Consider the following 16,297-nt stretch of genomic DNA (forward strand, 5'->3'; position numbering starts at 1 on the left):
GGATACACACACACACCAAATTTGCCTTCGACAACTCTAGTGATATCACATTTACGTGAATATTCGTAACACTTTGCTTTGAATCGATTTTTTGAATCGTTGTGGTGAACGTTTATGACTCTGAATCGATCCAAAAAATAATAATAAATAACACGGACATCACATTTAATTTTAATATTAATTAATTAATGAATATTATAAATAGTTAATTTTGTGTTATTCTGATGTTTGTTTAATGTTTTTAATTACAGAAAACCTATTTATATTAAAGCAAGGCTTATCATAATAATTTATGAAATGCGTAAATTAGTGCACGTTGTTACAAGGTCATATTTTGTGAATTTTTATTAATTGTCACAGGGATCATCATTGATTATTTTATATGTATGTATGTAAACACTTTATTGTACAACACACACAATTTACAAATTAACAAAGAAATAGAATGTTATTATACAAAGGCGAGCTTACCCGATAAAGGGATTTCTTCCAGCTAATCTTTGAATAATTGAAAGGAAAGTTAGTTGTTGGGTCGGCAATAAAATCTAATAAATCATTAAATAGAAGAATAAATTTATTATATCAAAAGTACACTCGAATACATAATATTAAATAAATGATGATACACTAATACATATAAAATATATAATAGAATGAATGTATAAAATAAGACTATAACTAAATATGTGAAATGTAAATAAATATTTTGTAAGCTCTAACATGAGAAGTCTGAATAATCCCAAGATTTCAAAAGGGCACCTCTGAATATCCGAACCGAGGGTGACCCTGGGAGCAAGGTTCCACATACGAGTAGAGTTCACTATGAACGATTCCGAATACTTTTGTGAACTGTGTTGTGGAATGACGAAGGACAAATTAGTACCGGAACACAAGCGGTCATCCATAGCCTGGCGGTATTGGAAACGCTCACGAAGATAGCTAGGAAAAGAGTGATGGAAAAGGATTTTATATAGGAAACATAAAACGTGGGCATTTCTACGGAGACGGATAGGCAGCAACTTCAGCTCTGAACCCGGAAGTGTGATCGTACTTTTTCAAGCCGAACACAAATCTAATTTACTGGTTTTAAAGCCGCTCCAACTTGTTAAGAAGTTCCTCCGAAAGAACAAGGTAGGCGAGGTCCAAAAGAGGTAGAAGAAGAGTGTGTATGAGCATAAATTTGATGGAGAGAGGAAGAAAGTACTGCAGCCGTTTGAAGGAGTGAAGTGATGCAAAGATTTTACGACTGACATCAGCGACTTGCTTCGACCAAGAAAGTGTCTGATCCATTATAATGCCCAAACTTTCTACTGAAGAGGAAAAAGAAATAATGAAATCGTTCAGAACCAAATTGGACACCACCATAGATTCTGGAGATGGAATGGCGACTGCCAATAATTATGGCTTGGGAGTTTTGTGCATTTAAAAGAAGTCCGTAGTTCTTTGCCCATACGGAAACTGTTTGTAGGTCGGCATTTAATGTGCCGACAGCAGAAACTACATCCTCAAGGCGGGCTGCAGTATATATTTGAAGGTCATCGGCATAGAGGTGGACAGAAGAAGTGAACGAAAATGTAATTTTACCGATAAAGACAGAAAAAAGTATAGGAGATAAAACCTCACCATGCAGAACGCCAGCCGTAAGGCTACACCAGTTCGAACGCTTGTCACCGGTCTTAACGAGCTGAGAACGACCAAACAGATACGAATGGAACCAGAATACCGCTATGGGAGGCAGATTTATGGTTTTGAGTACAGCAGTAACAAATCAAAATCAACAGTGCGAACAGAGTAGGAGGTGGTTAGTGAGCCGATTGTGAACATAGTGCTCTAGGATTTTGGATTATATAGGGAGTTTGGAGATAGGACGGTAATGGAAGAAAGGGTTTGATTTTTTTAGGGAGAGGAATCACGTGGGCTTGTTTCCATCCAGTGGGAAACGCACCACTGGAAAGCGAAAAACTAAGGATATAAGCTAAGATAGAAGCCACCAGATCCCTTATTGAGGTGATCATATCAAGTCTCAAGCCGTCATTACCAACGGCCTTCGTAGTACGTAGTACTTCGTAGACTTAAGTATTTTCAACACATCTGCTGCCGTAACCCTACCAAAGTCAAAAGAGGCTGAAGCAAGACAAGGTGCACCGGAAAGTGTAGATAACGTTTTAGAATTAAAAGTAGAATCTAAACACATTGGGGAAGACGCAAAATAGTTGTTTAACGCGTTAAGATCGACATTGGAGGGAAAGACATGACCTCAAATAATTCCACAGCTTAGTAGGCGGACAAGCGTCCATAGTGGAGTGAAAATGTTTACGCCTGGCGCTCCTGCAAAGCTTGTTGCAGCGGATATGTAACCCGATGTAAGAAATACTGTTGGTTTCGGTGGGATTCCTCCGCAATTTGATACGAGCCCGGTTGCGCCTGTCCAAGATTCCTTAATATCTGGCGTGAGCCAAGGAGCGGGGCAATGTTTGACTCTGACTACTTGAAGCGGAATTCAGCACATCTTCATAAAGGGCATTATTATCAATTTTGCCATAATTGCCTAGTATCATGGTTTTATGTCTGCGCTTAGGTGGACGAATTTTAATTGCAGCATAAATTAAGTAATGGGTAGAAATGGCAGCTGCATTAAACTGTCCATGTGAATCAAGAAGCTCAGGAGAAGAAGTGACGATCAGATCCAAAAGGGAAGGTCGACCATTATGCGGAAAATTAGTGGGACATATCTCGAGACAATTTAGATCAAGTGAGTGGAGGACTGAAAGCAACCTTCTCGATCGACAGTCATTCTTAACAAGACAGGTATTAAAGTCACCCATGAGTATAATATGCTCATAGCGGGTACGTAGATCAGCCAGTACCGACTCCAAATACTCAAAGTACTCAACTCTTAGGTGAAGACTGTAGAAAACTCCCATTAGGGCCCTAGTATGGTGCAGAGTGACTTCCAAAAAGAGATATTCAGGTGAGTCCGCGCTCGTCACCGACTGTGTCACGATCTCGCAGTCAATATCGCATCGCAGATAAATCGCTACGCCACCTCCATCAACCAGCCTCATCACCCTGGAATCCGATGGTATAGGCTCGATCATTACGAATGAGTCTAAAACCTGGTAAAGGGTACTGAGTAGACGGTAGTGAAGGTTTATGCCACGTCTCCGATATAAGGATTGCATGAATATTTTTGCTAGTGAAGGAAGCCAAGAGATCATTTAATTTTGTTACGAACTTCACAAAAATGACACGATGTCCAAGTAGTTTGGACATCATTATATGACATTTTTATTCACAGAAAATCTTAAACCCTGTTGAAATTTTAAACCCAGGAACGGAAAACTAATAGGAAACAATAATTATTATTGTCTCCTCGTTATTTTTCGTTTCTGTACTTGACGAAACAACAGTTTTTATAAAACTGGCCTACAGCACACACGCCACTAATCACAACAATTTGGTACGACAAAAAATAAATAAACTACATCTATAAATAATGATTAGTAATAAACAGTGCGGATAAGCTAAATAGTGTCCGAATTTGTCTGTAATAGATCTTGCTTCAATGATGAATAAACAATTATCAACACTTATTTAGTGACTAACTATAAAAAAATAATAAGACGTTTTTAAAAGGTTTTAAGAGGTTTTTGTTTCAATTTTGAATTCATGTTGAATCGATACAAGAAATCGCTAGATGCATCTCCCTACTCACTTGAAAGCAGTAATATTATCTATGGTAATAATGTAAAGTAAAAACCAAACAAGAATTCCCGCGCAGTACTGTCAAATTGTTATCGTGAATCTTATTTATTTTATTTGTAAAAGGTACAATTGTAGGTTGTCCTAAGCGGCAACTGGTAAGCCATTGAATAAAACTTATGAATAGTTTTCGAAGAGTGGTTACGCATTGTAGAATAGGTTTACATGTGAAAAAGCATTCTTTATTTACCACCGTTCCTACACAGATATGTTATAGTTTTTGTACACGATCATTTGTCTGCAATTTGCACACGTTTGGAGCCAACAATATGTCTCAGAAAAGTATAACGTCGTTTTTTAAAATGACGCCAAAGAAAGCGGCGGAAGTCAATTTGGAAAACCATGATGAAGTAAGAACTTGCAAAATCACACTCACAGGCCTTGTAAAAGTATATTTACCTCAACTTTAAGCAAGTGATATACATGCCTCTGAACTCCCGGAATCGTATTTTGCTCTGCCATGTTTTTTATGTAATAAATAATTAATATTGTAACTAGTGTATTTACATGAAATAAAGTTTTGTAATTGTAACAAAAAATATGTTTTGAATATATTCTTTGCCTTTTAATTTTATTTATTCTCGGGTTTCAGAGGGAGGTATTATCCGCCCTTTGTGTTTATTGGTAAATAAATGTATTCTGCTTATTCCTACCTCTGCTTATCACTTTATAATAATGATGACTGCTTCGTAAAGTCTAATGAACATCTTTGAGCAACTTGACAACTTGTCTGCTATTAAGAGTCAATAGCATTTCAGCTTGAATTCAAATTTTTCCTTTACTTCTCCTGTACTAATACAGTCCATTTGCTTAGATGGAGCGGCAGGGATACTAGTTTTATTTCAGAATTTATTTTTTACAAATGAAACTGAAACCAAGTAAAAAGTAAAGTATGTATTGAATACAGCAATTTTCTTGTAAAATTTTGATCAATGTGGGATTGATTTAGGAATTGTATTTTCACACCATATAGTAATCAGTTTATATCCTTAATTTTACTATATATTCTTTCCAAAGTGATTGATACAACACTTTCATTATTATGCGGGATCAACTAAAGCCATTTGAGGTTGTATAGACTTAATGAGAATGAAATGGTATGTCTCACTTGTTTTATATAATTTTATTTCACAATTTATAAAATTGCAAAGTTTTTACATTAGGTCATAGTTAGGCCATCAATTTTATGCTTGTACAGATAATAAATTTATTTAAACTGTACTTATTTAAGACTTTTGAACCCTGTTGAAATGTCAAATAAATATGATTTGTGAATTTGTGCTTCAGCAAACATCCAATGGACAGCGGCTGGAAAGCAACCACAGTGAGCAGGACTCCCCCAAGTCCATCAAACGGAAATGTTCTCCATTCAACTCTGAAACTGTGAGCATTGTACTACATTCTACACATGTAAAAAGCTCATTTTGGCTCAATTTCTTGTCAGAAATGATTGATTGCTCTTAGTACATACATACTGTTCGATATGCACGTACACCCAACCTATTGTTATTAGGGCGGCTTCATTCAAGACCTGTGCAGCCCTTCATCACTGCAACCATTAATTGATCTGTTCTGGTCACCACTAGTCACTATTCAAAACCATGACCAGTAGTGTTGAGCATCTCAAGGATTTTCCTGACTTTGACTATTCTGATGTTCTCTGGTTGTGGCTTCGCAATGTGGATTTTGTTTTACCCATCAAGGGTTAGCCGTGAGTAATGAGGTGCAGAGTAGTTTCATCTGCTTTGTGGCAGAGTCTGCACTTTCTGCCCTCTCTTTGCCATATATCCCAAATAAGTGAAGTTTTGCTGGTGAAATTACAGGCACATGGGACTTGTTAACTTAAGTCTCAGGGTGACGGGCGCAGTGGCAGTGCCCCTCAGATCTATGTGATTTCAAGCAATGAGGGGTACTGCAACTGTTATGGACAGGCATGTCAATTACCACCAGGTGGGCGACTTGTTGATCTCATTAAAAAAAGTGTACACCCCATATACTATATCGACTCGTCCGTAGAACAAAGATCTATGTGTAAGACTACTTGTTCTCAGGACCACAGTACATTTCGTTTGTTCTTCAATCGCTGTGGATGTCAGATTGACTGTTATTTGATTATAATAAAAAAAAAAAAAAAAATTTCCGAAACGAAATAAGATATAATAAATCCTCAAAACACCCTTACTTAGGCCTAAGTTTGAATAACGAAATTATTCTCGTAACGTACTTATCCGCTTTTCGCTATATAATCACAACTGACTCAGTTCTTCAGATGAGTCGCTATAACACACACTTGTTAAATGTAATTAGTACATTTTATTTTTGGATATATGAGGTATGGTATGGTGTCCGCAACTCGCCTTCTACCCGGGAATCGAACCTGATACCTCTGTGTGGCAGTCAGGCATGGTAACCGTTCGGCCATGGAGGCAGATGAACTAGAATTGTCACCAGGAAAGAATATTCAAGTTATGTATAGTATCCAAGGTTCAGCTTCAGCCTTTGTTACCATTATATGTATAGCACTGTAAACGTTTTGTTCAAAGTGCAAAACTAATAACTTCATTTCAGAATAAAATGAATTAGCTAATGTGATTTTTTCTTCTATTCCATCTTTGACACATAGTTTAGTACAAAAATGCCATTAAAGCCAACAAGAAAGATCTGTAACTAATGCGTAGAGAAATGTGTAAGGTTTGCTGACCCGTAGCTCGGTTGGTAGAGCGATTGCCCTGGATTGGCAAAAACAGACACAGGTTCGAGTCTTGTCAAATGTAAAAAATTATTATCATTGTGGAAGAACATCCTGATATTCAACAAAATCAATATTTCAATAACATCCCCTTATTCGAATATTACAATTTAAAATTTATTCAGCATTTTTGATGCTTTATTTGATGCGAAAATTTTCCTTTTACGTATTTATCATTTTTCAATAATAGTTTTCAACTCTTTTTTGTGCAGTTCTGAAGGTGTAGGCAAACCCAATAGTATGTAATTAATATTAAGGGAAATATTTTTTACAGTCTAAGAAATCAAAAAGACTAAGAATAGAAAGTTCTAGCAGTGAAGAAGGAAGTGCAGAACAAGTAGGAGAACAAGAAAAAATAAAAGTAGAAAATTTCACTAAGCCTAAGACAGACAAGTCAACCGAAGAAGCTAAAATTGAGAAGTCTTCTCTTGTTGAGACTGAGGAATCAAAAAATAAAAAGTCTGAGAAAAATGAAGCAAAATCTGTTATCAAAAAGGAAAGTGAAGATATTAAAGCCGAAAGTTCTGAACAGACTGAAGTTGTTACAAAATCTGTCAAGAAAAGTAGGTCTCCACAGAGAGCAGCAAAAGTGGAAGAAGAGAGGACTACCCCAGAGACAAAAAAAGGACCTAAGAATGTGATGAGCTTCTTTGTCAAGAAGGAAGTCAATGGGAATGAGGGTGAGGCGAAGGAGACTGGGGTAGTAAGAGGTGATTCAAGTTCTTTTTCCTTTAAAAACAAATCTTTTTTTTTGTAAGTGTCAGGCATTAACAGAGTTTGAAAAAAAAATGCAACATTTTGAAAGGAAATGGCACACAAATGATGATTGTGTATTATTTCATAATTTGACAATGAAAGTATTTACATTGGTGCTAATTAAAGAGCCATATTTTTTGCCATAATATTGAACAATCAAGAGCACATCATGCTTGACACTTTTTACTTTGGACTGTTCTTATCGTAAGCGGCATAGAGTTGAATTTAAATCTTAAGTGTCAAGCTTGACTTGCTCTTGACACTGTACAAAGTAATCTAATCACCTGCTAATAAGTTAGTTATACGACTGCAACTTACCGTCTGGCATCCAGTGTAACGCGGTCATTGTAAGGAAACCTAAATGTGTAAAAAGAGAACAATTGTATCAGAGGAAGACTACAACCCGGCAAAACCGAAGTACCATCCGATCTCGGACGCGTGCTGGGCGGAGGGCCAGCCCGTGCCGTACCTGGCCCTGGCGAAGACCCTGGAGGCCATCGAGGAGACGTCGTCTCGGCTCAAGATCGTCGAGACCCTCGCCAACTATTTCCGCTCGGTGATGGCGCTCACACCGGACGACCTGCTGCCCAGCGTCTACATGTGTCTCAATCAGCTGGCGCCCGCTTACCACGGATTGGAGTTAGGTAAATACTAATCTGGATGGAGATAAATTTATTTCATTATCACTTAATCAAAAACAAGTGCAACAAATGCAAAGGAAACTATGGTAACATTAAAATAAACTATTAGGTGAGGTCGGCGCAGATTACAGTTTAGACGTTAGATGCAGATCCTGTTTCGCCGGTTTAATGGAAATTTGCTTTAGACTAGACTAAAATTAGTTTCAGTTATTACTACCTAGGTCGAACACTAAGAAAAACTCCTTCGATCCGGCCGGATTCGAACAGGCGTCTTCATGCATACCACGCCAAACGCTCTTCCGACTGAACTATGGAACGAACCACTAGACCTTACGGATTTTTCTACGCGCTCGATGATCTTTGCTTTTGGTTTGAAATTGTGTCTTCAGCCAGCCTGATCGAAGGGGTCTTTCGGAGCGTTCGAGGTTTGTATTAAAATGACAAGAAACTAGTGGAGTAAAATGCCGTGACGTTCGATAAAGTGGAAAACGCCAAACACAGGCATAGCGGAGACGTACCTGATGAAGGCCATCGGGCAGTGCACGGGGCAGTCGCTGGCGCAGGTGAAGGCGGCCGCGCACAAGGCCGGCGACCTGGGCCGCGTGGCGCAGAGCGCGAGGGCCCGCCAGCGGACCATGCTGGCGCCGCCCAAGCTCAGCTGCCGGAGGGTCTTCGCGGCGCTCCAGGAGATCGCGCGCATGACCGGTCAGTGCCTTCCTTGCTGCAATTTCTAGGCTGCTTTGCGCTCCTACGGAAAAATTCATTTTCACAGTTTCACCTTCGACGACCCGCACTGATGAGGACTATTTGGGCCTGTAGTGAAAATGCCTGGTTATGACTTCTTAAGCTTCCTGGTCTTGCTTAGATAGCGGTCAGATTTGGAATGCCGCTCGCATTTTTTATAGTGTGCGAGCGGGACGACACCAATGTAGGAGCGAGACGGGAGAACTATAAATGTTCGAGACCCGCCTGCCTCTCTCTCTATGCCCGCCTCAGAGACTAACTACATCATGTCCCAGAATCTCCTCCCCGACGAACAGTTTTACTTTAGAGCTAGGCATTCATGCGTTCAGCAATGATAGAAGGATAATGGAGCAAGGATAGTGGAGTATATCTCCGAAGGTTTCGATCGCCCCCGCTTCATGTCCACCGGCGCCGTATGCTTCGATGTGGTAAAAGCTTTCGCCAAAGTCTGGCACAACGGCTTACCTTACAAGCTGTACAATCTCGGTGTGCCTGATCGTCTCGTGCACATCATTCGAGACTTCTTGTCGAATCGCTCTTTCCGCTACCGAGTCGAGGGCGCACTCCCCTCCCCTCACCCCGTAAGAGCTGGAGTCCCGCAAGTCTCTGTCCTCTCGCCCCTCCTATTCTCCCTGTACACTAGCGATATTCCGAAGTGTCAGTCAGTGAATCTCACCCTCTTTGCCGACGACACTGCACTCTATTATTCGGCGCGCAGCTCCAAATTAGTTTCCGCAGCTCTCCAATCTGCCACCACACGCCTAGGCGAGTGGTTTCGCAGATGGAGAATCGAAGTCAATCCCGACAAAAGCGCGACGATATTCTTCACACGAAGTAACCTATCCAGTTGTAGGGCACAAAACCTCACCCCCATCTCGCTCTTTGGCCGCCTAATCCCTTGGGTGAACTCGGTCAAATACTTAAGAGTTACGATAAGAAGCTGTCATTCAAAGCACACGTGAAAACCGTTCGCGATCGCGCCCACTTTGTTATGAGCCGCCTCCACCCCCTTCTCAACAAGCATAGCAAACTCTCCCTTCGTAATAAGGTGAGATTGTACACGACCTGCATCCGCCCAATCATGACGTACGTCAGCGTCGCATTCGCTCAGACAAATCCCGCGCTTATGCACCGCCTGCAGGCTCTCCAAACGCGACGGGTGCCCCGTGGTACCTGCGTAACGCTAACCTCCATATAGATTACGGCTCCCCACAATAGCCCAATTCATGAAACAGGCATCGAGGAAATACTTCGACTCTGCTCCTCACTGCCCCGACCCCCTCGTGGTGGCTGCATCCAACTATAACCCCCTCAGGGAACACTCCCACCGCGTGCGTGGGACCCGTCGGCCAAGGGAAGTTCTCAACGACCCTGACGACCCTATCACTCTCGCCACTTTGAAGGCCAACCAGATCGCACATCAGGCCCTCTCCTCACGCACGACCCGTTCTCGCCGGCGAGGTCGTAGAGCCCCTCATTTCAGCACGTACAGTGGTAGATTCTCTCCCACAGCACGCCCTTCTGGCGTATGTCTGCAGTAGCGCTCTGAGCGGAGGTCCGTGTGGGCGCCTTGCCTAAGTGCCCACTTGGGCGCCCCAAGTGGGCACTTAGTTTTAAGTTTAGTTTGTAGTTTATTTTACGGGTTATGAGCCTTCAGCTCAGCTTTTCTGCAAACTGCAAAGTGTCCTTCAAAAAAGTCTACCCCTCATATATTTATTGAAAATTGTATATACTGTAACTTATTGTAATAAAGCTTATGACTAATATGTGCAACAGTTAATCACAATAAGAAATACTAATTACAATCTTATAAAATCATAACAAAATCATATAGGCGCGGACACGTTTTCGTCTTGAATTTTTGATGCTAAATAGCGGTGAAGTCGCTAGGTCATTTCCTTCACGCGTTTTAATGCTGTCGATATTAACGAAGTGTTCGTCCTGCAGAGACATGCGATTAGGGCAATTCACGATTTGGGTCCGGGGTGGCTTTAAAGACAAACTTCTTTAAGGGAGATGTTTAAAGAGGTCAACATTTTTACAGCGCTAGCGTCGCAATAGGTTTATGGAAATTGAATTTATGTTGAGAGGAATAGTATCTTTTCATCGCAAATAATAATAAACGTAACATTAATGAAACGAAACTGGCCGTCCTCGGTAGGCCCGTTCGCGTAGTTAGAAATTAGCTTTTCTGTAATAAGGCTCCGGTGGTATTTAAAAGTTGTCACGTGCGAGGTTTGAAAGTACAGCGACAAAGCCTCGTGCCAAAAGTTAGCACTCGGACGAGAAGAGTCCGCGGGAGGGACTCGCTCGCCCTCAGACGGAGGTGGCCGTAACGGACCCCGCGACAGGTGCCGCGTCGGTGAACAAGAAGATCGCCAAGATCCAGGGGCTGTACGTGGCGTGCCGCGCGTGCGAGGCGCGCTTCCTGTTCCGCTCGCTGGAGGGCAAGCTGCGCGTGGGGCTGGCCGAGCAGTCGGCGCTGCAGGCGCTGGCGCAGGCCGCGGCGCTGCACCCGCCCGGCGCGGCGCGGGGGCTGGCGGCGGAGCAGCTGAAGGTAGGCGGCGGGCGGCGGGTGGCGCCCGTCAGCGCCCGCTCAGTCCGTCGGCCCCGCAGGCGCGGCTGGACGAGCACGCGCGGCTGCTGAAGAGCGCCTACTGCGAGCGCCCCGACCTGGGCGCGCTGGTGCCGGCGCTGCTGCGCCACGGCGCCGAGGCCCTGCCGCGCCACTGCCGCCTCACGCCCGGCGTGCCGCTCAAGCCCATGCTGGCGCAGCCCACCCGCGGCGTGCACGAGGTCCTGGACCGGTGAGGGACGGCCGTTCGGCGAGCGGTGCGCACTGTGCCTCGAAGCGGAGCGTTTTGTGCTGTGCGCAGATGCAGACTCTGTTTTCTTAAGACGGAGTAAAATGTCATTGTGGGATTTTAAACAGTCGTGTAGTTGTCGATGATTTCACCGACAGATTGTAAAAGAAGAGGAAATGTTGCCAAAAATGTCACAATCGTGAACGATACGACGTTCTAATGATTGCATATTGAGTTATTGCTTCCTTATTCCTATTTTGACAATTGGCGTGCTAGTATTAAGATCGATTTTTATTCACATGCATTATAACAAGAACGGCTAGATTTGATTGCCTATACTGAATTTAAATGAGAATCTTTAAAATATTCCCTTCATATATCCCATTCAATAATCCCCCCTTCTATTTTTCATAAATATAGTTCTAAACAGAGTGTATGTATGTTTGAACTTACAAAAATTGACAATACAAATGAACTTGTTGTGCTCAGTAATTGAATGAATAATGGTCCGAGGATGATTCAAATGAAATGAGTTCAACTATTTGTTCCATAAACGTAACCAATATTCAATCGCTAGTCAATGTATTATTCATCGACTACAACCACTAGCTGCTCCCAAGGCAACACTTTTGCGCAATGGACTGTCATTTTACTCCGTCTTCAAAACAGACTATAAATACAGAACCCACTTTTCCACTTTCACCATTGACTTACAATTATACGGACGTCGGGTCTGCGCTAAAAAGTGTCCGAACTTATAGGGCGTTAAAATCGTATACAGAGCGTCATTCACGCTTTAGTCTTCGTTTGTTCGACTGACAGCGAAGCAAGCAAAATTAGACAGTGCTGCGATGACATTACAATTTAAATTCAACGTTTTAGCTTTTTCATATTCCTTTACATGTCACTACGTTTAAATAGGTTGACTTGGGACATTTTTTTCGTGGCTTTTGTATTAAACCCGTCGTCCATTTATTTTTAAGTCAATGACTTTCACCTTAAAATGGTGGATTCTCTTCGATATAATTCCTTTATAATCATGCCCACAAAAAAAACAAATTCATTAATTGTATTATTATTTTTATAATTTTTAGCATTTATAGTACAAACGCAAAGAACTGTTACTTAAATGAAGCAATTTGTTTTTATATTGAAAATTTTATTTAAAGGGTGTGCTAATTCAGTGATGAGCTTAACCATACTAATAATAAATAAATATGAAATATTTCCTGTCGAATATCAAGATGATGATTACTTTTTGGCTTACACAGAACACGTTCAGTAAAAATTGTATTCGTTTTTGTTTTGTGCTTTAGTAGAGTAATCTAGGTGTGAATCGCAATCAACTCCTTGTCTCTTGGTTCGGCTGCATTCGCAATGCCTGTCCGTGGTTTGACACTATGCGGCCATGACTTTTTCGTCCAACACCACACATCACTTCATGCAAATGCACCTTTGCGCACTCCATGCGACATAGATTCGAGAACGAAAAGTTCACGTGCGAGTGGAAGTACGACGGCGAGCGAGCGCAGATCCACGTGCCTTCCTCCACCGACGGCACCTCACCCGACTTCGCCAACGCGAGGGTGTTCAGCCGCAACCAGGAGGACAACACCTCCAAGTACCCTGACGTGCTGCGCCGGCTACCTGCTTTATTAAAAGATTCCGTGGTCAGCTGCGTGCTCGACACTGAAGCTGTGGCTTACGACGTGTCTAATAAGCAAATTTTGCCATTCCAGGTAATATTTTTCAATGTAACGGTAAGCCAAATGAAGTTATGTATTTATTCATTTATTTCTATTTATTTATTTCCATATTGCATAAGGAAGGGTATAGCAAAGAAGCTTAAAAAGTAAAAGTTATTAGTTATTGTACTTAATTAATAAGTGAGATCAACGTGAGTTGTAGGTAAATTACATTTTTAAGGTACTTTGACGTTTTGAAGTTTAGTATGAATGCAACCCCGTCTGATAGTACCATCGAGGTAAACTAATGACGGAGTTGTTGATGAAGTGAACGAACATTATCTTAAATAACATTTGAATCACACGGAAGAAACAAAAAACAATGGAAGGGCCTTCAGCCTCGATTATTATCAGAACCGCTATCGCTCAAACTCACACATTCATAATTTGAAACACTATGAAATCTTGATAGTGATTGGTCGTAGTTTCTCATGGCGTTATGTCGCATGCTATATATAAGAAACCTCCCTCACAGCATATTTATTGCAGTTGCGATCGACGAAAAATTCAATGTTTTATGGCTATCGCCGATTTGGGCCCGGCGTCCACCGACGGGACGGGAGGGCAACGGATTTTTAGGTATGCGGAGCGAGGGGAAGTACGCATGGTAAGACTCGTCGAAAAAGATACCAGACACGAGTACGATGTCGCGATGGAATGCTCCGGCATGCCGAACGTTTAGGCGTGCTCAACCGCGGCAAATTGTCATCAGTGTGTGCTTGTATATTGGAATGCCGAAGGATTCCCTGCCGAGGCGTCCTGTCAGTGGGCGCCGGACCTTAATGCCTTAATTCGATGATGCCACTTTTAGAGCGGATACCGTGCCTCGACCAGTGTTTATGATAACCCTCGGGTTCTGATGAGTTCTTTTAAATAGGTAGTTACAAAATTAATTCAATAAAAGGGTCCTGTATTTTTAACTGTATTTGGCAACCATTCGTTATACGTATTCTTATGTATGAATCAAAAATAAATGTTTGATTGTTGTAATCATTGTCGCTATGCAGATCTTGTCAACGCGCAAGCGCAAGGACGCTAACGAAGCGGAGATCAAGGTGCAGGTGTGCGTGTTCGCCTTCGATCTGCTGTACTTAAACGGGCAGCCGTTGGTCAAGTTGCCTCTTGCCGACAGGAGGGAGCTGCTCAGGACGCACTTCAACGAGGTCGAAGGTGAGCGTTCGTCGGTGGTTCGCCGCTTTTAGCACAACAATGCGGTATTGGTGAGCGATGCGATATGCGTTCAGGCGAGTGGCAGTTCGCGGCGGGAGCGGACTGCTCCACCCTCGAGGAGGTGCAGGCGCTGCTGGACGAGTCCATCAAGAAGTCCTGCGAGGGGCTGATGGTGAAGACGCTGCACGGCCCGAGCGCCGCGTACGACATCGCGCGAAGGTCCCACAACTGGCTGAAGGTGCGGTGGGTCGCGCGGTCTCGCGCCGGCGTCGCGAGCGACAGCCTCAGCCAGCGCCTGCCCGCAGCTCAAGAAGGACTACCTGGAGGGCGTCGGGGACAGCATCGACGCGGTCGTGCTGGGCGGCTACCGCGGGCGCGGCAAGCGCGCGGGCGTCTTCGGGGGCTTCCTGCTGGCCTGCTACGACGCCGACGCCGACGAGTACCAGTCGCTGTGCAAGCTGGGCACGGGCTTCTCGGACGAGCAGCTGCGCGAGCTGTCGGCGGCGCTGCAGGAGAAGGCCATCGCCGGCCCGCGCAGCTACTACCGGTTCGACCCCGCGCACGCGCCCGACGCCTGGTTCGCCGCCGGCGCCGTGTGGGAGCTGCGCTGCGCCGACCTGTCGCTGTCGCCCGCGCACCGCGCCGCCGCGGGGCTGCTGCACCGCGACAAGGGCGTGTCGCTGCGCTTCCCCAGGTACTCCGGTTCTTGCTCGCCGTGGGACGGTTGTGTCTTGGTGCTTGGTACTTCTCGCCTTGAACATTCCTGCGAGGATCGAGGACGCAAATTCTTTTCGACGGGATTTACCTTCCGACCTTTAAGCGACGTTTCGTAATTATGCGTTTCTTTACACTCTTTGCGCACCTTCTTGCCGGCCTACAACTGTGGGACCGTATTTGCAGTAATCTGATCTTATTGACATGTATCGCCTAGATAGTACCGTACGCTCCCACGCGGCAATCGATTATAGATTCGGCGAGAACATAATATATATCGATTCAAGGAACATCTACGTATAAGTATCGACATTAAACCGACCCTCTACCATAACGCTCACATTCCCGAGATTGATACCGACCACATGCAATCGTAACGCGATACAGACACGCGAATGAGTGACCGATCAAATGCAAGGATTGTCCTACGGTTTCCTATTATACGCTGAAAACATGTGCATGAACTTTCTTTTCCATTTGTTTAGAATAATTCTATAATAATAATAATTTTCGTAAAATCGTTAAAGTCGTCATGTAGATTTTGCAACGATGCAGTAATAATAATCTTACCCAGCGCTCGTAAGGCATGTGTCGTCCGCAAGCATAACATTTGCATTCTTCTATGACAGGCGCGCTGTTAACGTGGGAATGTAGCATAGAGATCCGGTCACAAAGCCTCGGCACACGGCAACCTTTACAATTTTGAAGTCACTAACAAATTCATTCGCTTTAACTTCGAGTCCTAATTTTTGAGTAATCTAAAAACCGGATCAATAATTTTCCGCATTCCATTGGCACCTACGGACGTCTGCTTCCCTAGAATGAATAAAAAGAATGAATACATGGTATGTTTTACTTGGAGTAATAGCGAGGAGTCCGCGCCCTGACTCTTGAAATCCGCAGTGCGTTTATTTGCAGGTTCGTGCGCGTGCGCGACGACAAGGCGCCGGAGCAGGCCACGTCGGCGCGGCAGATCGCCGACATGTACCTCGCGCAGGACCAGGTGCGGAACCAGGCCGCGAAGCCCGCGCCGCAGGACGACTTCTACTGAGCCCGGGCTCTCGGCGGCCGACACTTACGTTTTTACTTACGACGGTGCAACGTTTCGTATAGACTCTAAATGTACTTTTGTTACGAAACCATGCTCTTCAATAATAATTATGGTGCGTGATTAACACAACGTGCGAATAAAACCATCGAGCGATACCCATC

General features: G+C 43.4%; 1 protein-coding gene and 2 long non-coding RNA genes across 3 annotated transcripts; 1 reads left to right on the forward strand and 2 right to left on the reverse strand.

Annotated features, from left to right (window-relative positions):
- Positions 1-3,765: 3,765 nt before the first annotated feature.
- Positions 3,766-16,296, forward strand: LOC113227781 (DNA ligase 1). Its single transcript, XM_026460786.1, has 12 exons — positions 3,766-4,112; positions 5,050-5,145; positions 6,786-7,221; positions 7,657-7,911; positions 8,410-8,613; positions 11,004-11,209; positions 11,269-11,459; positions 12,934-13,195; positions 14,209-14,371; positions 14,446-14,609; positions 14,677-15,065; positions 16,004-16,296. Exons 1-12 carry the CDS (start codon positions 3,882-3,884, stop codon positions 16,134-16,136), a joined length of 2,730 nt encoding a protein of 909 aa, XP_026316571.1. The 5' UTR covers positions 3,766-3,881; the 3' UTR covers positions 16,137-16,296.
- LOC113227783 lies at positions 5,059-7,758 on the reverse strand. Its single transcript, XR_003310231.1, has 3 exons — positions 7,737-7,758; positions 7,586-7,624; positions 5,059-5,143 (listed from the first exon to the last, which is right to left on the reverse strand). It is a non-coding gene; the product is annotated as an uncharacterized LOC113227783 (long non-coding RNA).
- Positions 12,642-16,038, reverse strand: LOC113227782. Its single transcript, XR_003310230.1, has 3 exons — positions 15,942-16,038; positions 15,656-15,777; positions 12,642-13,106 (listed from the first exon to the last, which is right to left on the reverse strand). It is a non-coding gene; the product is annotated as an uncharacterized LOC113227782 (long non-coding RNA).
- Position 16,297: the final 1 nt, after the last annotated feature.

Source organism: Hyposmocoma kahamanoa, unplaced genomic scaffold (genome assembly GCF_003589595.1).
Source record: "Hyposmocoma kahamanoa isolate Upper Pololo Valley unplaced genomic scaffold, ASM358959v1 215, whole genome shotgun sequence".
Taxonomy (NCBI): Eukaryota; Metazoa; Arthropoda; class Insecta; order Lepidoptera; family Cosmopterigidae; genus Hyposmocoma; species Hyposmocoma kahamanoa.